Source organism: Prunus dulcis, chromosome 6, assembly GCF_902201215.1.
Source record: "Prunus dulcis chromosome 6, ALMONDv2, whole genome shotgun sequence".
In the NCBI taxonomy this organism is placed as follows: Eukaryota; Viridiplantae; Streptophyta; class Magnoliopsida; order Rosales; family Rosaceae; genus Prunus; species Prunus dulcis.
In genome coordinates this window covers 818,879-839,639 of record NC_047655.1, presented here as the reverse complement: position 1 = coordinate 839,639, position 20,761 = coordinate 818,879, and the positions used below count along the sequence as shown (strand labels likewise).

Sequence of the window (20,761 nt, the reverse complement as noted above, 5' to 3'; positions counted from 1 at the left end):
GGGCTAATCCCTAATTAAGAACCAATAGTCATACTTTCAACATTGTTAAAGGCATGACTAGTAGTCTTCTCCTGTGAGAAAATCTTGTGTCCTTCAGACATATCCATATGCTCCTGCGGCAACCCACCACCATATGCAGAGGAAACCAAAGAAGTAGTATCAATATCTATATCTGTATCACACTCCTCTTCATGCTCATTACCGCTTGCATCAATACTAGGTGGCTGGTGTCCAAAAATATACACATCTTTAGCAGTATATTCATTGTTACCATGCACCCAAGTATTTAACTACTCTTGCACAAAAATATGCTTTTCCACTATTTTACCACCAACAATCATTTTACCCTTACTTGACAAAGTCCCACCACTCTCATGGGTAGAATCACCAAGTCATTGGCCAGTCATATTCAGTGGAATATTTTCCTTCAAAGAAGAATTAGAGATATTACTCAAAGTTGCCCTAAAGCCCGCTTTATTAGTCTTGGATTTAGTCTATATTTTTGTCCCATGTCAGCACCCCTCGTAGATGAACCAACCTTTGCTGTACCAGTTTGGGCACCATTTCCACTAACCAAACCCTCATCCAAACCAAAATTCTCTCCCACTTTGCGTAAAGCATCAAACCTAAACCCTTGGTTCCTATTGCCAGAACCCTTAGAACCTTTGTCAGCAGCCACAACTTTGGGTTTTCTTCGAGCCAGCACATTCATCCAAGGTCCCCTCAGACCTCCCATTAAACCATCAACACCATCCTTTTACATAGCAACGTCCGAGCTTGTACCAACTCCTTCATTAGGAACGTGCCGCTCCCCAACAGAGTCAGCATGACCAGAGGCCTTCATTTAACAACTATCCTCTCTTGTGCCCATACCTACCACACAAGTAGCAAATATTAGGTAAACCTTCATACTCAATATTATACCAAGTTTGATTAATCTGAACGAAGGCCTCAAGAGGTTTGGTCAGGTCTAATTCAACACAAAGGTGAGCAAATTTTTCCCTGTTCTGAGCAGTGGTAAGAGAATCAATTTTGAGCAGTTTACCCAATAAATTTCCAATACGCTTCAAAGCCTATGCATCAAAACATTCTAGCTGAAGCGCAGAAACATGAATCCAAGCCGCCATTTGCGTAATTTGAGCCGTAACAGGACAAAATCCTGGTCTCCATTTTTGCATAACCAGGTATTGCCCTGTAATGATCCTGGGACCTCTAGTTAACACAAAATTGAGATCCTCCTCTAATTCAAACTTAACCACATAGTAATCATTCACTAGATCAACCAATTTCCACCCCCCCTTCAATCCCATTAGGCAGAGCGTGGAGGTAATCGTATGTGTGAGATTGACCAAGAAGTTTGATAATGAAGGCATTCGCCCAAGGCTTGACTAGACGAGATATAGCACGGTAAGAAAATTGAATATAAGGACCATGATCACCTCTAGAAATTATCACATCTTCCTCATCATACGCATCATCCAAACAATCTATGTTGATACCCACATTCTTAACCAAGTCTACCTTCTTCATAAGTTTATCCCGGAAACTTACAGGACCATCAGACATAAAGGATACCTGATTCAACTCAATTCAATCATCGAGCTCACATGTGAATCAACAAGAAGCGCATCCTCACGTTCCTCAGTTACTCGACTTCGCTTAGGGAGCGGAGAGTATTGCAGAACCTCCCCAGGGGACCATTCCTCCATGGACGATGCAGATGCAAGCTCGAAAATCACCGAACCAAATCAAAGAGGGAGCCTGGAAATCATTGCAAACAGTGATTTCTAGTCGAAGAACAACGAGAAAGCGAGAGGTTAGAAAACCCAAAACCCGTACATGAGGCGCGTACAAAAAGTCTAACTTTTCAACCCGTCACTATACCTTGGAGCTTTCTTAGCCAAGAATAGACAAAAAACAAAAAGAAAAAAAATGAAAAAAGGAAAAAAATAAAGAAAAAGAAAATAACAATTGGGGTGATTCTGTAAATTTCAGCAAAATAATAAGTGGAGAAGTAAACATGGTTACTGATAAAAAAGAAAAAAGATGGAACGTGCCAATGAGTTTTCTTCTCCACGTCAAATTAAGAACCGGTGCGAGTGCGACCAGTCCCCAAACCCAAAACCCAAACTCTTTGACCGGCTGTCACCGGTAAAACCGGTTCCCAGCTTTACAAATTAGATTCCTGCGGCATTTTCTTTTTCCTTACCTTTCCCGTTTTCAGTTTTCAAACCACATTACCTCCTCCACCTTCACCTCCGCTTCGTCTTATTTTCTCAAAAAGCTTCAAAGAGAAAAAATCAAATACTAATAGAAGAAGCACGTCGCGTATTTCTTCTGATCCGGAGACCGATTCAACTCGTCCTCAACCCGGCCTCTAGGGTTTTGTATGCACTGATTTCTCAAATCAGGTACGACATCTTTCATGCATTTGCTTTACTTTATCCATCTGTTTGGTTGCCGAGAAAACAACTGGGGAGAACAAAAAAGGAGTTTAACTCGGGGATCTTGTTGTTCTTTGCTGCTTTGAGGTTTGGATGAATGAGCTGTAGCTCTGTTAGTTTGAATTCGAGTTTCTTTTCAATTTTCCAAGTTTCCTTATTAGGATTTAACATTTTGTTAGATTTATTTGTTTCCTTTTTTTTTTTTTTTTTTCTCAGTAACCAAACAGTACTCGGGAGGGTTTTTTTATAGTTATGTATTAACAAAAGTAGTGGTTGTCTGAGTTTCCTGTAACTGGCTATGACATTCTATAATATGCTGCTTTTTCAGAATGTCCCATCTAGGATGTTGTGCCTGTAGGATTTGTATGGGAACATTGTATCTCATTGGTCATTGAATTTCCTGTCGAGAGACCTCAATGTATCAGTTAGACGGCATAAGATGGCTTCATTTGAAAATTTTCCTCTGCTGCCCTGCCTTGTCTTCCTCTGCTGTGATATTCTTTTTGTGTTCTAGTTCATCTAGTTACTCTTAATCTGTACACATCAGCATTTGAATTGTCTTGAAAATTTATTTTCTCTTTTGCAGAAAAATGTCTCGAGTTGAGGAGCGATGGGAGCATTTAGTCCGTGCAGTATTAAGCAGGGAAAGGATGGGGGCTGATGCATATGGGCGGCATGCTACTGGCATTGCTGGAAATGTCCCATCTTCACTTGCAAATAATAGGGATATTGATGAAATTTTGAGAGCTGCAGATGAAATCCAAGATGAAGATCCCAATATCTCTAGAATATGTATGTTTGTCATTCTTATTTACTATTTTTTGACTTTTATCTTCATTGGGTTTTTTCAGTGTTTATTTAACCTTTTTATATTATATTATTATCGTTTAGTTGAGTCTCTCCATGCTAATTGCTTTTCTAGACTGTAGTGGATTATTGAAATTTACAAACCTTTGTGTACTTCCTTTTGTGCAAGTGCCTTGTACATGCCAATAGCAAATCATTTAGTGCAACTGGCTTCGTAGAAGAAATGCTATTGTAGTTCAATCATTTTTCAGTGTCTCTGTGCCTCTTTTGAGCCTTTTTTTTTTTTTTTCTCTCTGATAAATCAGTCTGTGGTTTTGACATGGTTATGTACTTGCAGTTTTAATTTTCCACTCTGTTTATTACTTCAAATTATGGATTTGTAGCTTGCTTGAGTTGTAAGGAACTTATTCTTAAATGTGACGTAAAAATCAGTGAGTCTATTTTGGTAGCTGGGGGATTGATACTTGGTTTCTTTGGGCTGGTCATATATTCATCTGGGTTGTTGAGAGGCAAACCACCTTGAACATTTTCCTTTTTTTAAAAAAAAAAAAAAAAAAAATCACAAAATTATTTATGTTGAAAACAACAATCTTGGGCAGATGACTTCTAAAATGCATTTTCTTATGGTGGATTGTGTGCTACTGCTGTAGGCATCATCACAGCTCATAAAACATTCCATTACTCGTTTACTCCTTAGCTTAGTCCTCTTAGAGTTTTGGCTTTTTGCATGACATTCAGTGATGCAAGATTAAGCTACTATGAAACAAGATTAATTCAAAATGAAGTATAAAACTTATTCGCCCTGTGCAGCGATCCATATATGTGCCAAGAAACAAAATACAATCAGCTCAACAGTCCCATCCAGTCATGGTGAATTACACTAGGAGGATACTCCTGATGCTTATAGGAAAGAAGCCCAAGGGGATTACTTGAGTTTTCTTACTTAAAAGGAAACACGAAGTACATGAAAAAAAAATCCTTGCCCTAGATAGTGCCACTCCATTTGTTGGACCGAGCTGGTTTCAGCGAGGTATTGTTAATTTGACATGATATTTTATTGAATGCTGTGAATTATCTATCATCCACACTCCTTCTAAAGGTTAAATTCCAAATAAATAGAACATGAAGGTAGGTAGAATTTGGTTGATAGTACTGCAGTTCTGTGGTGTTTAGCTTAAAAAATTAATTCAACTTGGAGAGTCATCTAAAGCTCAGTTGTTGTAAATTTGATGGTGAAACATTTGTCTATCTTGCGAAGTATACTATTTCTATGTTTGCAACTCAAGACTGGATTTTTGAAAATGCTGAGGTTTTTTATTTATCCACCTGCAGTATGTGAGCATGCTTATTCACTGGCTCAAAATCTGGATCCTAATAGTGAAGGAAGGGGAGTATTACAGTTCAAGACTGGATTGATGTCTGTCATTAAGGTATGTGTTTAGTATGAAGGAAGGGGAGAAAAATTTGTAGCTGTTAGATTTGTACTTTATTTTTCATAAGACTTATATATGAAATTTTTTTATTTCAATTTGACTTTAACTTGTATTTGTTTATCCCTTTGAGCAAATTCGCAGCAAAAGCTGGCAAAGAGGGAGGGCGGAACCATAGATAGAAGCCAGGACATTGCTCGCTTACAAGAATTCTATAAACTTTACAGACAGAAGAATAATGTAGAAAAGCTGCGGGAGGAAGAAATGAAGCTGAGGGAGTCTGGTGCTTTCAGTGGGAACCTGGGCGAGTAGGTTTCTGTGGTCACAGTCTGACCCCAAAGATGCATTCTTTTTAATTGCTTAGTTTCTATGCATTATGCTGATGGCTTCAGTTTCTTTCTGCTATGGTTCCGTTTTTCTCTACTGTTTAATGGAGCTCAAATGTCGATTTATGAGGCTTTAAGCTTGCCGACGCACACACCCTTTCAAAAAAAGAAAAAAGCTTGTAGACACACATATGCATGATTGTCTGCCAGATTGTACTAAGAATCTTTTATTTTTTTAATGTCGTTTATCATGTCTTACTTGGATGTTTATGTTGATTTTGTTACCTGTATTTGTTTAATCAGGTTGGAGAAAAAAACAGTGAAGAGGAAAAGAGTTTTTGCAACTCTAAGAGTTTTAGGGACAGTTTTGGGGCAGCTGACTGAGGAAATTCCTGAAGAGGTTGATTTTATAGTGTTTAATCTAAATGCAAAACTTCAGATCTTGTTATGGACCGTGCTTGCGTCATAATCATATTCTATAGTCTGCTCTATTTTTCTCTGTAATGGGTTCAATAGAACCCTCCTTTTGTGATCCACTATGTGCTTTGAGTTTCACTTACCAACACCTTGAAACCATCTATGGAGCCTAGTTGTATTCGACCTATTAACTATAATCATACTTTTATCTAACCCTTATTAACCATACGTGTATACTGGGAAAACTTTTCTATCTTGTCCAAGTATAATTGAATTGTGGATGCTCTTTAATACAGGTTTTTTTTTTTTTTTTTTTGGGGGGTATAATATAGTGCTTCTATCTGTTTTTGCAATGCAGCTGAAACGAGTAATGGAATCAGATGCAGCAATGACCGAGGACCTGATTGCCTACAATATTATCCCACTCGATGCTCCTAGCATAACAAATGTTATTGTATCTTTGCCTGAGGTAATTGGTTCTTTACTTGAATGTTTTAAGTTGACATCTTATTATCTTTATTTGCTATAACCGAAAAAGTTCATGGCCAGGTTCAAGCAGCAGTGTCAGCATTAAAGTATTTCAGGGGCCTACCAAATTTGCCTACAGATTTTTCAATTCCTGCTACAAGAGATCCTGACATGTTGGATTTTCTACATTATATTTTCGGGTTTCAGGTATCTACATGATCACACTTTTCTCTGAATCCGTATGTCGCCCTTGGCTTACTTAAGTTGAAAGTTACCAAGTTCTTAATTTAGATTTTACTTCAGCTATATTTTTAAGAATGGAAACCATTTGTGAAAATTAAAGTTTCTTGTGAAATATTAACAAAATATACGATTTTATTATTTGTTTGAGCATAAAACGTACCACCCTCTGACTAAGTGAAGAACAACACACCCTGGCATTACCCGTGACATCCCTGCTTCAGTAAACAATTCCATGTCAAATTTGCAGCAATGGAACAATGAAGCAAAACATGTTTACACTCTCTCCTTTGTAATTTGGTTTTGTTTGTTGTGAGGGTTGTATCAAATGTTGTTGATGCAGGGCAGCGGCTATAAGCTGCTGTCCAGCGACCGAAACATACCCAAAATACAGAGGATAGAAGGATAAAGCAGTAGAATCAAAGTTGGAACGAAGATAACTACCTAGGGCAAAATCCCAATAGAAACTCTATAGACTAAAGTCTGAAATTATATTCATCAACAAAAACTAAATACAAGAGTCTCTTAATAGCCTGTTTATACTAGAATATAGAAAACCTTATTGACATAGGAAAGTAAAAACCTAAACAGGAAATTAAACTAAATCCTAGTAAGAATAGGAAAACAAGTAATAAAATAACCTATTAATTTAATATAACTAAAACTTAGCTTTATTGGCTGATGCCCACTTAGATTAGGAAAGTCTACTAGATGCTCCTGCATCAGTTGGTGGTTCTCATGTTAACTATGTCTTTTTACCGTGTTATTATGAATTGATTATTATTCAAGTTTTGTTTCTCATAGAGAAAACTTTCCCTTCTTACTCTGCACATAATACGACGGTTTGGAGACACACACACATCAAATGAAGTCATAGGTTTTGATCTTTGAATGTGCCTGCCAACCAAGCCAAAACTTTAACCTTTGGAGGGACCTTTGCCTTCTGTAACAAACCCACCGGTCCCATTCTCTCAAAATTATTTGAAACAGCTTGGGACACTGATCCTTAAACGCTTCTTCCCTGACCCAAATATCCTCCCAAAACCTGATCCTTTCTTCATTCCTCAGCACCAAGTCACAGCACCCCGAAAAACAACGTACCCTTTGTGAGATATTTTTCCATGGTCTTGCTTCTAATCACTGAATGCCCTTTGGATGGAGATGAATAGGACTTTTTAGTGTTATATTGGGAGTGAAGTGCAGGTGCTCCTGGAGAAAGTTCGATTTATCATTATGGGTTTCCGTTGCACCTGCTTAAAGGACTTATCTTTCTCTATCTTTTGTTTAGATTGTTGAGCTTCTGTAGGATAGGATTGGGGTCTAGGGCAATGTAATGGTTCTGTTTTGGGTAACAGGTGTTTGTTGTATTGCAGAGAAGTGGCCATCTTGTCTGCTGTTTTACAACGACTGTCCATCATTTACAAAAATGAATAAAATGTAGTTTCTTTAGTAAAAAAAAGAAAACAAAATCTCTATTTTGTTTCTTCTTCAGAATTATAAATGTTCCATTTGCTAACGGTGTTACCCTGTTAGTTGTATTAATTTATGTTCCATTTGCTATTGAACTAAATTTTCATTCCATGGTTATTCTCATCTGATAATCTGATTGGCTAAAAAGCACTTTGATGTCAAGAATTTTATGAGATTTTATGTTTCTTGTTGCATGCCAGAAAGATAATGTTTCTAACCAGCGGGAACATATTGTTCACCTCCTCGCAAATGAACAATCTCGGCTTCGTATTCCTGAAGAAACCGAACCTGTAAGTCTAATATCTGTATTTTATGTTACTTAAAAGTACTTTTGGGTGACCTCTAGAGATCTTAGTATTATGTTATGGTTTATTTAATAGAGAATGTTTTATAATTGATATTGATAAGCAGATATGGGTTTACTCAACACTGGAGTCAGTCTCACGCTTGCCCTACTATACTTTGCACCTTATATTTTCTTTTTCCACCATATTATTTGATTGAAACTTAGATATAATAATTGTATATATCTAAGTAAAAGTGTTATATGTAGAAGATTTTTCTTTATGCATATCATGGATGCATGGTATGGTAATATAGTAACATGCACCTGCAAGTTCTCTGCATCTTATATGTTGTTGTCAATTTGATTCCTTAAATTTGTGACAAGGCTTGATATGTTGTGCCTTTCTATTGCTGCAGAAATTGGATGAGGCTGCAGTACGAAATGTATTTCTCAAGTCCCTTGAAAACTATATTAAATGGTGTGACTACTTATGCATTCAGCCAATTTGGAGCAAGTATGGAATTCTAGACCTGGGTGTTCCTTGATTTTAGTATTCTTATAAATTATGTGTATAAAATGGAGTTTGATGATGGAGACTTGTTGAATAACTCAATTTTGTGCAGTTTGGAGTCAGTTAGCACGGAAAAAAAGTTACTATATATCTCATTGTACTTTCTGGTCTGGGGTGAAGCAGCCAATGTTAGATTCCTTCCGGAATGCTTGTGCTACATATTTCATCATGTGAGTAACCCTTTATTTGATAATATGAAATTTTGTGGAGGACTTTGTTGTTGGTCTCTGAGTAACCCAATTTTATTGTGGTTGGTGATGACTTGCAATATACTGTCACTGTTCCTGAGGCGCCCTTTGTTTTTCACATATAAAAATATGTTAATTTTTTTTTCCTCACTGAGTGGAAGTTTGTCCAAAGGTTATTGCTTGTGCAGGAAATGTGATGCGATGCAAAATGATATGCATACTAAGAGATGACATGACTTTAATAATGTGATTTCTTTCACCCATTTTTCTGGGATTGCGCATATTTCCCCCATTGGTTGTGTCATTGTGAAACTTACTTCTCTTCTGCTCTCAGAAGTTCTTTGGAATTCCCCTAGTTTGTAATAACACTCTGGTGTCGAATGTGAAAAGCTTGTTTGTCTTTTTGACCTTGATAAGCTTTCTGAAAGTGTTATTTTTGTGATTATTATTATTATTAATAATTATTTTTAATTTACTGGTCCAATTGAGTGTTTGAGCACTGTATATCATGCTACTATTCTACCAGGCCTGCTACCTCTCTAATTGTATCTCCTCTTGTTTCCTGAAAAATAAGTTCTTATTTTTTGAGCCCTAAATTCTATTTTGCAGATGGCAAGGGAAATGGATGAAATTCTAAGACAGCAGATTGCACAGCCAGCAAACAGTTGTAGTTCTGAAAATGGAGTTTCTTTCCTTGACCAAGTTATCTATCCTCTATATGAGGTTGTGGCTGCGGTATGTCTCTGGGTGTGGCTATAAGGATGTTCTTTGGCGTCCACTGCTCTACTTTACTACTGTTTGTATCTTTACTGATTGTTTTAGCTAAACTTGATTGTGGTTGAGGCAGGTATATACCTGTCCCTTCATCATACTGATGTGGAGAAATAATATCTTTGAATTTAGCTGCTCATGTTAATGATTTGTTTTTATCTTCTTTGCCACAATGTTGTTCCTTCCTTTTTTTCCCACCTAATGTGTTGTGATGAGGTAGGTTTAGTTATTGTCTACAAGATTTCATTAATGTTTCTTCTTCAAAGAAAGTGTTTGCAAATGCAGCTAGATATGTTTCTGAAAATGCCCACCTTCTGAAAATGTCACTAGATATGTTTCTGGCAAGCTCACTCCCTTGAGTTTTTTTTTTCCTGGCCTATAAAAAAGATAAGAGTATGACTTGCAGTGTGAATATATCTTATCTCTGGTTGTCGCTTATGTTAAGTAGGCAGAGTTTAACCTTATATCTTATCTCTGGTTGTCTCCATTTGCATAAGTCTTTTGTCCATGAAATATTGTGGTCAGGTGTAAGGTAATGATGGGGAATCATGTACTTTAGTTTGGAATTATATTTTTCAGACAGGCTATATATACAGTTCTGTTGTAGAGAACTAGCCTTGTCATGGATGTTTCAGCTACTAACAAGGTGCTGTGATTATTTGAAAATTGCGTACTTATCTACAACTATGCACAGGAAGCTGCAAACAATGATAATGGACGAGCACCACATTCTGCCTGGCGCAATTATGATGATTTTAATGAGTACTTCTGGTAAGAATCATTTGTAAGAGTGTGCCATGTAACATATGTTAACACCTTAAAGGCTAAACAATTTTTATTTTCAGGTCACTTCATTGCTTTGAACTTAGCTGGCCCTGGCGCAAAGGTTCATCTTTTTTTCAAAAGCCAATCAGAGGGTCAAAGGTTGGCTTCTTTCTTGATAACATATATTTTTGGCCAAACCACATTCTTGCTTGGAACATGGCTGTGGTTTTGGGGCTGTATATGTCTTCTCATTAGATGTATGCGATAGGTGCATAGATTTAATGGGTGTAGTCATAGATCTTGGAATCATATTGATTTGTTCTGCAGTCAACATTGATTCCAAGATCTGTTCTCCGGCAACATGAGATTTGACTTTCAGAAAATACTCTATTAGAACATTTTACATAGAAAATAATACAATGACTATTAGGCATCTGCTGTCCAAAAATTCCGAATATGTTATGATAATTTCTCTAAATTCCAAAAACCCCTAAACTTTGAAAGTCTTTAATTTTCTGATTTTTCAGGAAAATCTAGAATTTCAGAATCATAAGAATATTTGGAAATCTAACGTTCCGTAATTGGAAATGCATTTGGAATCCTTAAGTTTCGATATATTTCTGAAGCACGTTTTGGGTCCAAATTAGCCATATGAAAGCCTACTTTGTTGGTTTGTATGTTTCATATTGCTACATATGGGGTTAACATATGTGCCTTTTTTGTTACAGAATATACTTAAATCTGGCAGAAGTCAACATCGAGGAAAAACTTCATTTGTAGAGCACAGGACATTTCTTCATCTATATCACAGTTTCCACCGGTTGTGGATATTTCTTGTAATGATGTTTCAGGTTTGCATGCCTATACTGGCCTCTTTTGTAAATTTTGTTCTCCTGGGTGTCCCTGGAGCTTATGCTCTTTATGCTCTGGCTTTCCCCTTTTTTTTATTTTTAAGAATGTAAACTTTTCTTTAGTAACAGTTATCTTGTTTGGCAATATATTTTATCCCACTATGTTAAAATCTTCTAATACGAGGGCAAGTAACTGGTCAAGTCATGAAACTTAGTCATTTTGATCAACATTCATCGTGCTTTAGGACTGCTGTAGTTCAAACTTTTTTTTGTGTCAAACTGTAGTTCAAACTTTTTTGAAACTAAATATTCTATGTCTTTGAATCTTCAGGGGTTGACCATCATTGCATTCAATAAGGGACAACTGAATGCGAAGTGTATAAGGGAAGTTCTCAGTCTCGGCCCAACATTTGTTGTAATGAAATTTCTTGAGAGTATGTTCTTCTATTTTATTAAAAGTCCGGTGTGGTTGCTTTACCATCTTCTTTTCTTGAGAACTTGTAATATTTAAGTTTGTAGCCAATGATACTCAACAAGGGTATTTCTTTTAGTTGCACAATACTAGAGCTCCTTCAGTTTCTGAGACGGTACTTCTTTGTGTAGGTGTTCTTGACATTCTCATGATGTATGGTGCATATTCTACAACACGAAGCCTAGCAGTTTCTCGAATTTTTCTCCGATTTCTTTGGTTTAGCACTGCATCAGTGGTCATATCTTTTCTTTATGTGTAAATTCTTGATCACTCCATCTTCTGCTTGGTGTTTCTTTTTCTTATCTTTTAAACTTTGTTTGCTTGATTTTGTTAATCAGAGGTAACATATATTTCTCTATGCCTGAATTCAGGAAAGCTCTCCAGGAAGAGAGTAAACAAAATGGAAACCAAGTTATTTTCAGATTGTATCAGATCGTTATAGGCGTATATGCTGGTATCCAGTTCTTCATTAGTGTTTTTATGAGGATCCCAGCCTGCCACAGTCTGACTAATCAATGTGATCGTTGGCCTCTGATTCGTTTTGTCAAGTGGATGCGCCAGGTTTGTATGCTCGTCAGTTTCCATTTTTGTTCTTTATGCCTTTATTTTTGTGTTTCCCATCATTTGAAAATCTTTATTGATCCATTTATTTATTGTTTCTTATTCTAATTTTGAAGGAGCGGCATTATGTTGGACGTGGCATGTATGAGAGGACTACCGATTTTATCAAGTATTCCCTAAATCACTTTTATTATTATTGTTGTTATTTTTTGAAATCGTTCTGAAACTGTATATGTTGTGGACATTAAAACAAGCTTTGCTTCTTGGTTAAATGCTATATGTTCCCGGGTTTTTTTCTGCATTAAAAGGAAAAGAAAGGAACTATTTGAGTCCAAAAATGTAATGATGTTCATTAAAAAGCTTGAAATTTTTTCTGGAGTTGCATAATTTTACTGTAATTTTGCCACCACAGTCCTGGTAGCAAGGTCGTTAAAATCAGGATTCTTTTGGATGGCAAGGTTTACTGTAAAATTAAAGTTTATAATAAAGCTGCTCAAAGTGTACCTTACTAGTGCAATGTTTCCACATGAGCAATTAGTAATTTAGTAATCTTTCACCTGAAGCATTTTGTGTTACTTCTTCAATCTAATCTTTCCCGGTTTTAAAAACCATGGCTTGTCCATTTTTTTGTGGACAACTACCCTGCCCGTTCTTGCCAAAAAATACAAGGAAAAATATTTCACACATTTTTATTGTATGCGGTGATGACTAATATATTGTAATTGGTTATTTTCCATGTCCTCTTTTTACAGGTATTTGAATTCATATAGCAGTGGTAATTTGATGTTTGAACCCACTTTAAGTTGCTAAGAATTCTATTTTTTTTTTTTGTCGTTGCAGGTATATGCTATTCTGGCTTGTGATTTTGAGTGGAAAATTTGCTTTTGCATATTTTCTGCAGGTTTGTTATGCTAAACATGCTTCCATGGCTGTGTTTTTTGACACATAGTTATTTAATTTAATGTGAATTTTTTTTTTTTGGTGTTAAACATTGATTTCTAAACGCTTTCTATCCTTATTTTCACAGATCAAGCCATTAGTGAAACCAACTCAGACTATTGTGACATTGGGTCCTATACGCTATTCTTGGCATGACTTGGTTTCTAAAAGTAAGCATCCGGTCTATCATTCCATGGATATTTTTGATATTTCAAATGTTTTGTATTTTCTAATATATTCTTAGATGTACTTAATTAATACATATAACAACTTAAACTGAAAGTTTGGTGGAAAAGTTTTTAAAGGAGGAATGATTCCGACTCAAATTTGGAGCCATGCCATGATTCTTGTCTTCTGGAATTCCGTTGAGTTGTCTAATGTGATATTATAAATCTTTAATTATGTGATGGTATAAGTATGGAAGTGGATTGGGGTTACAAAATATTTGTTGTGGTAATAAAGCGCTCTTAGTTGCACTTTTAATGCTAGTAAAAGCACCTACAAGTTTTCCCTAATTATACCTCTGACTGTTTAAATACTGTGTGCTTGCAGACAATCATAATGCTCTGACAGTTGCTAGTTTATGGGCTCCTGTGATATGTGTAAGTTTGAATTCTGTTATCATCAATATTATTGTGTTTATTTTGATTCACTCAAATCTGCAGTCATGCAACTTTTATGCTTATTAAACTTTATATTTATAAGATCAGTGTCAATGTTGACACGGGATCCGTTCTAAGCGGCTTTTGAAGCGTCGCAAAAAGGGGTAGAAAAGTAGTTTTAAATGGCAGCTAAAAATTCAAAAGTAAAACTAGATGGATATTCTAAGGCATTTGCAAATTCTGTCCATAAGAGGAACAGGGGCATGAGAGAATTTATTTTCCTGGAACTCAATTCTGGTTTAATTGTGCTTTTTCTTTTTTCCTTCTTTCCTCTTGCTATGTTCCTCTTTATTCTTGCAGATTTATCTCTTAGATCTCCATGTATTTTACACGCTTATATCTGGTGTGTGGGGATTCTTGCTTGGAGCAAGAGATCGACTTGGAGAGGTCAGTTATTGTTGGTTCACTTGAATTGTGTTATTACAGCCGATGCTTAATTTTCCATTATATATTACTTAAATGTTTCATCTTTGTATTATAATCTCCAGATAAGATCATTGGAAGCACTTCATCAACTTTTTGAGCAGTTTCCTAGAGCTTTTATGGGCACTCTTCATGTGCCTCTTCCTAACAGGTTATATATATATATATATATATATATATATATATATATCTCATTCAATTGATTTGTTTTCTCATATAAATATTGATACCACTAATCAATTTTTTTGTCTTTTCTGTTTTCTCAAATCTTTGCATCTGAATGCTGTTTGTTTTTTATAAATTTTTTGGCAGGACTTCCGATCAGGCTTCGAGTGAGGTGAGTCAGAAAAAGTGTGGAAAACATGAGAGCTATTATGTGTTGAAAAATATAATTAATCATTAATTACTTTTATGTAGCTGAAGTCTGTTAAATCATTCATGTCTTATGTGAAGGGTTTTATTATAATATTTAAGTCTATTGTAAAATTTTCCTTATTTCTCATAAATTTGGATGCGGCCTTTGATGGTCGTCTATTTTTGCATGTAAATTATGCTTTAATAGTTTCCTATATTTGCTATGTCAAGTTTAGTAATTGATTTTCATTGTGTGATTATAGTTTTGATCCTTCTCGGGTCCAAAATTTATTTCTCGTATTCTTAACATCATTGTTCCGTTAAACAAATTTTGCTCAGGGTTACATTTTTCTTTGGAAAAACAAATACTGCGCGTATTGTTATCTGCGTGTTTCTTTGAGGGGTCTTTTGTTGTATTTTTTATTTTCTCTTCAGATAGTGGATTCATTCTCCATTCTTTGTAACTTGCTTTTCTACTTTAATAAATTGCTGTTTCTCTTCAAAAAAAGTAATGTGATGTTCTTTGTTGTTGGTGCTTTGACATTTTAGATACCTTTTACAGTTGTAGTAGTTCTTTGTATACAGTTTTTTGTATTCTAGACCATATTTGGGTATATAAGGGAAGCTTAATTGGGTTTGTGTTTCAAGGTCATGGAGAAGAACAAGGTTGATGCTGGTCGATTCTCTCCATTTTGGAATGAAATTATAAGAAATCTAAGGGAAGAAGATTATATCACCAACTTGTGAGTGTTGAAATTATCCCATTCATTTTATTTTCTTTACTCTACATTCTTTGTACAACTGGGTGTATATTTTTACTTTTTTTTCCAGAGAAATGGAGTTGCTTGCTATGCCTAAGAACTCTGGAAAGCTTCCCATGGTTCAGTGGCCCCTTTTTCTTCTTTCTAGCAAGGTTATTTTTTTTTTTAAAATTATTAATGTTCTGTATTTTTTAAAGTTAATGTGTTAATTCTAATGGAATATAGTACCACATAAATTTTGTTTCATGTAGTTACTATTTGATTATGTAGATATTTGTGGCCAAAGATATTGCTGTTGAGAGTAGAGATTCACAAGATGAACTCTTGGAGAGAATTTCAAGAGATGACTATATGAAGTATGCTGTCCAGGAGTGCTTCCTAACCCTTAAGCTTATCTTAAGTGAAATATTGGATGGTGAAGGATCAATGTGGTAAGTTTATGTTTGAAGATAGGATTGCTTTTACTAATATGGGTTCTCATGAGCATATCTTTGAGCTTAGGAATTAAAAACCTTATATTGTAATTATATTCCCTTCTGTCAGGGTTGAACAAGTGTACAAGGATATTCATGAGAGCATAGCTAAGAAAAGTATTCATGTTGATTTTCAACTGAATAAGCTGCCACTTGTGATATCAAGAGTTACTGCATTAATGGGAATTCTGGTTTGTATTACTTATTTGGATCCTTGATGTAATTCTGGTTTTTATTAATTGATGTCTTTTGTGACTCAATGCAACCTTTGCTAATTTGGTGAATAGTCTTTTTGCCCTGTGCAATTTTGGAGCATCTAGGTCGTTGAAGCAGACCATTTTTCCCCTGTTGCTTTTTGCACCTGTTGATGTCTTGAGTAGATTGTTAGGTTCTTTGCTATCTTGTCAGACTTAAGAGTTGCTGTTTCCTAGAGCCTTGTTCTGTTGTTCTAGATGTATTTGAGCTGTATTTATGTTTTTTAGCTACTGATAGGTGCTGTGGACTTAATTTCTGTTTTTGTAGATGTTTCTTTTACTCAATGAATTATTGACTAAATCCTCCTAAAAACAAAATATCAACTAATATGTGGGAGTATCGCCCAATATTTTCATCCTTGCTCAGAGGGGGATTCTGAGTTTTTGAACTGTGATGCTTTATACGTTAATGTGATATTGTTATTTTTGAAGGCCTTTTACATTGTAATTTGTAAGTCATACGCATTTCTATTTATTGTACACGTGTGTATGTAATAACTCGAATATAGGAAAAAATAAAAGGGAAATGTGATGGAGGGTTTTCGTCTTCAAATTCTTCTCTTTACCCTTTCTGGAGACTTGGGTCTGAAAGTATGTGAAGTGCCTTTTAGGGTGGGTTAATACATTCTTAGAAATCTTGATCATCGTTGTGTCAACTTTATTTGGGCGAATAAGATCTGCCATGTTTTAAGTTTGAGAGAGCAGCTCTCTTAAATTTAAGTATTCTTTTTGAGTTCTTTGTAATTATATAAAAGTTGATATTGTCGGATAATTATTTGTTTGTGCTTTATTCCATTACTTTGATTTCTTTTCACTAAAAGCATATACTACATTATACAGAAAGGAGGAGGGACATCAGAACTGGAGAAAGGTGCAGTTAAGGCTGTTCAAGATCTTTACGACGTTGTGCATCATGATGTCCTTTCTGTTAACATGAGGTCAGTTAAACTTTTGATATATGCTAGTGTGAACAGAATAGTAGTTTGATTCTCTTCTAATCATATCACTTTATTAACTGCAACTTTCAGGGGAAACTATGAAACATGGAAATTGTTGTCGAACGCAAGGACAGAAGGTCGTTTGTTTGCAAAGTTGAAGTGGCCCAAAGATCCTGAATTGGTATGTTTGAGTAGTTTTACCTAATCTCTTCATTTCTCTGTTTATGTTTATGGCTGAATTGTGCTTCTGCTTCTATCTGAGAATTGATAGTTACCGTGAAATGCAGAGAGCGCAAGTTAAAAGATTGCATTCCCTGTTAACCATTAAAGATTCGGCTGCCAATATTCCCAAAAATCTGGAGGCCAGACGCCGGCTTGAGTTCTTCACAAATTCCCTTTTCATGGAGATGCCTGAACCAAAGCCAGTCCGCGAGATGTTATCCTTCAGGTAATATGTTCTTCATTTCCATTGCTGTGAGATTAAGGTGTACTTGATATATCTAGCTTTCTCATCTTTTTGATCATGCCATGCAGTGTGTTTACTCCGTATTATGCTGAGATTGTGCTTTATAGTATGGCTGAACTACAGAAGAAAAATGAGGATGGAATATCAATATTGTTTTACCTTCAAAAAATTTACCCAGGTAGCATTTTGTTATCTTAGTATTATTGTTTCTGCATGTTTTATGATGTGGTTGATGTGCTTTCCTTCATAATTAAGCCCCCAAAGTTGGTCAATAAATTAGTTGCTTATCGCCAAAGTCTGCTCAGGTGATACATTATGGTTATAGTTATTGTTTAATAATTACAAGAATTGGCCTGGTTACCTGTGTTATATTTTACCGTGTTGTTCCCCTTCCCTTTTAAAAACATAAGCATTTATGGAGTATTTTGTAAATCCTATGTTGTACTGATACGGATACGGGTACGGGGATACGATATGATACGATACGCTGAAACGGAAAATCTCCAAAAACTAGGATACAGGTACGGCACCGATACGGCGATTAAAAAATATATATTTTAAAAAATAATATAAATAGAAGAATTGATATTTCTTCCATAATAAGTTCAAAACATTAACAAAACACATAACTTCATTCAAATCTCCTTAAACAAAGCACAAATTAAACAAAACTATTACCACCGGCTTTACCATCTTTGTGAAGCTTCTTGACATATTTCCATAAAGGAGTATTAACCACACAACAGCTTATTAAAGAATATACAGCCATCCCCACCCCAATATTACCCATATGCCTATTATCTAATTAACAACACAGCAGCGTATTAAAAGAATAAGAAGAAAACCTTGAGCTGTGTAAGAAACTCACCCAACCAAATGAATCTAAGATGGCGCGGGCGATGGGTGCGACGGCGATTGCTGGTGGGTTCTCTTCCTTCTTCCTTCTTCCTTCTTCTTTTTTGGTTGCCCTCTGAATCGCCCAAAAGACCTAGCCTCTTGACAGAGGCAGGGTCTTTAAAATTCCAAGTTTTAAGTTTACATTCTAACCCCAAATATTAAATAACTTTCAAAATCACCCCAAAATTTTCAAAATATTTTCGCTTTTACTCCTTGACGTATCACAACCGTATCACGAGTGTATAGTGACTGTATTTATGGAGTATCGGAGCCGTATCATAAAGTCAACAGGCCAGAAAAGTCTACAATACATATCAGTGCCGTATTGGATACGCGCATACCCCCAAAATCGGGGCAACATAGTAAATCTAATTTTTTATGCCGTCAGCCTCGTACTTCATCCTTAGGGGTGATATCACCCCACCTAACCCCCTTATTCTCTCTCTCTCTCTCTCTCTCTCTCTCTCTCTCTCTCTCTCTCCTTATACATCCTTGTTTGTTGAGGAAAAGATTGGGATATCACTAATAAGTTGTTGTGAATGAATATTTCAGAAATTTGGTTGATATGATTTGTATTTGCTGTATTTCAATGAAACAATGGCTAATGTTATGCTTCTATTTGTAGACATTGACTCTCTCTCTCTCGGTTACAGCTATTAGGCAGATTATGGTCTACGTGATTGGTCTTTCATGACCATCAAATTTTTACATTTATATCACAAGATTTTCTTCATTGTCTTGCCTCTAATGTTAACATTTCTATTGGCAGATGAGTGGAAGAACTTTCTTGCCAGAATTGGCCGTGATGAAAATGCACTTGACTCAGAACTTTTTGACAATGCCACTGATATCCTTGAGCTTCGGTTTTGGGCCTCTTACCGAGGTCAAACATTGGCCAGAACTGGTAAATACTTTTCTCAAGCATGTCTTTGGTATATTCTCGCTCACCCACCCATCCTCAAACACCTTTTTATTAGTTGAGTTCCATTTTGATTAATTCATTGTTTCTAGTAGAGTTTGTTTTAAATTTTCATCATCTCCTCACCTCCCTTGGTTTTGTTAGACAACTGTTTAGTTTGAGGCTTTCCTTGTTTTCATCTCCTCATTGACCTTGTTTTGCTTAAAATGTAGAGATGGTGTATTTGGTTTGGTCGGTAATGAATTTCTCATCTATTGATGCGTTTTTTTCTACAGTATTTTTCCTGGTACTGGTGGCCTCTAGTGAATTTACACTTCCTCGAATGCTTTGACGTATTTAACATATGAATTACATTTTTTCAGAAAGTAATTGGCCAAATTAAAAAAAAAAATGGAAAAGGAAAGAAGTAACTGATAAACAACATCATATATGCTTGAAGTAAAGAACTTCATGTATATATATGATGTTTATCAGTTACTTTTTTCTTTTAACGAATTTTGTCTTTGTCAAAATATATGTCTCTGAAAATGTAATTTTTTTTGTTACCTATTGTTATAGTACCATTATGCATTGAAAGCCTTTTGAAAATAGATGGATGTCATTTGGGTTTAATTGCAGTTCCCAACTAAATGTATAATTCATTTGGGTAGCGGACCAGTTGAGTTGCAGATGAAAATTATTACTTTTACACAATGGTTGATTTGGAAATTATTTATTTGTTATTATACTTTATATACCAATATTATCCGAACTGAAGGTCCCTGTAAAAATTAATGTTTTCCTACATGTCACCTTGTTGTTGGAATTTGGAATGTTATTAGGATGTTATTAGGTTGATTGGGATGGGTTTAGGGTTTAGGGCAGGGTGGACTAGATAATAATCTGAGAAAAGAAAGGGAAGATTTATACCTTATGGTGAGTGATTTAGTTCACAAAGAAGAGGTGAAATGGAGACAAAGGGGGAAAATTCAGTGGGTAAGAGAAGGGGACAGCAACACTGTTTTTTCATCGGATAGCAGGCGGCAGAAGGAAAAGGAATTTTATTCAGAAGCTGGAAGTAGAGGGTTCTGGTGTGGTTGTCAGTTAAGGGGAAATTGAATCGGAGATTATTAATTTTTACAAAAATCTATACAGTAGCAACGCAGAGGTGGGGTGGTGTTTGGAAGGTTTGAATTGGAATTCTATTAGTGTTAGAGGAGGCTGAGTGGTTGGAAAGGCCCTTGGAAGAGGAGGAAGTTAAAAGGGCTGTTTTTGAGTGTGGGACAGATAAATCGCCAGGTCCAAATGGGTTTTCCATGCTTCTTTTCCAGTCTTGATGGGATATTGTGAAAGAGGATCTTATGAAAGTCATGGTGGACTTCTTCAACTATGGTATAATCAATGCAATCACAAATGAGACGTTGATTTGCCTCATTCCCAAAAAGAAGGAATCCATTAAAGTTAGTGACTTCCGGCCTATCAGCCTGGTGACAAGTTTGTATAAAATGGTGTCGAAAGTTTTGGCTTCTAGATTGCGGGAAGTTTTGGGCAGCACTATATCTAGCTCTCAGGGCATGTTTGGGAGGCCTCACTGGACAAGGCAGAGTTAAATAGTGTGTTTGGCAGGTG

General features: G+C 35.8%; 1 protein-coding gene across 2 annotated transcripts in view; it reads left to right on the top strand.

Moving 5' to 3' along the window:
* The first annotated feature begins 2,159 nt into the window (after positions 1–2,159).
* The window catches only part of LOC117632394 (callose synthase 9), a 30,680-nt gene continuing 12,078 nt past the window's right edge, over positions 2,160–20,761 (top strand). Inside the window, exons 1-33 of one of the 2 annotated variants that reach the window (XM_034365852.1) lie at positions 2,160–2,411; positions 3,031–3,236; positions 4,584–4,681; positions 4,826–4,989; positions 5,311–5,407; positions 5,783–5,893; positions 5,974–6,099; positions 7,803–7,892; positions 8,305–8,402; positions 8,512–8,629; positions 9,257–9,382; positions 10,113–10,189; positions 10,264–10,342; positions 10,912–11,034; positions 11,366–11,468; positions 11,638–11,761; positions 11,878–12,067; positions 12,184–12,236; positions 12,908–12,968; positions 13,095–13,176; positions 13,559–13,608; positions 13,969–14,055; positions 14,157–14,242; positions 14,404–14,428; positions 15,094–15,188; positions 15,277–15,358; positions 15,477–15,637; positions 15,750–15,870; positions 16,774–16,871; positions 16,962–17,052; positions 17,159–17,319; positions 17,406–17,515; positions 19,004–19,138. In XM_034365852.1, coding sequence (XP_034221743.1) covers positions 3,035–3,236; positions 4,584–4,681; positions 4,826–4,989; positions 5,311–5,407; positions 5,783–5,893; positions 5,974–6,099; positions 7,803–7,892; positions 8,305–8,402; positions 8,512–8,629; positions 9,257–9,382; positions 10,113–10,189; positions 10,264–10,342; positions 10,912–11,034; positions 11,366–11,468; positions 11,638–11,761; positions 11,878–12,067; positions 12,184–12,236; positions 12,908–12,968; positions 13,095–13,176; positions 13,559–13,608; positions 13,969–14,055; positions 14,157–14,242; positions 14,404–14,428; positions 15,094–15,188; positions 15,277–15,358; positions 15,477–15,637; positions 15,750–15,870; positions 16,774–16,871; positions 16,962–17,052; positions 17,159–17,319; positions 17,406–17,515; positions 19,004–19,138 — 3,424 coding nt within the window. In that variant the 5' untranslated portion in view covers positions 2,160–2,411; positions 3,031–3,034. Of the gene's footprint in view, positions 2,412–3,030; positions 3,237–4,262; positions 4,282–4,583; positions 4,682–4,825; positions 4,990–5,310; positions 5,408–5,782; positions 5,894–5,973; positions 6,100–7,802; positions 7,893–8,304; positions 8,403–8,511; positions 8,630–9,256; positions 9,383–10,112; positions 10,190–10,263; positions 10,343–10,911; positions 11,035–11,365; positions 11,469–11,637; positions 11,762–11,877; positions 12,068–12,183; positions 12,237–12,907; positions 12,969–13,094; positions 13,177–13,558; positions 13,609–13,968; positions 14,056–14,156; positions 14,243–14,403; positions 14,429–15,093; positions 15,189–15,276; positions 15,359–15,476; positions 15,638–15,749; positions 15,871–16,773; positions 16,872–16,961; positions 17,053–17,158; positions 17,320–17,405; positions 17,516–19,003; positions 19,139–20,761 lie in introns of those variants that run through there. The other variant, XM_034365853.1, reaches the window with a different exon arrangement.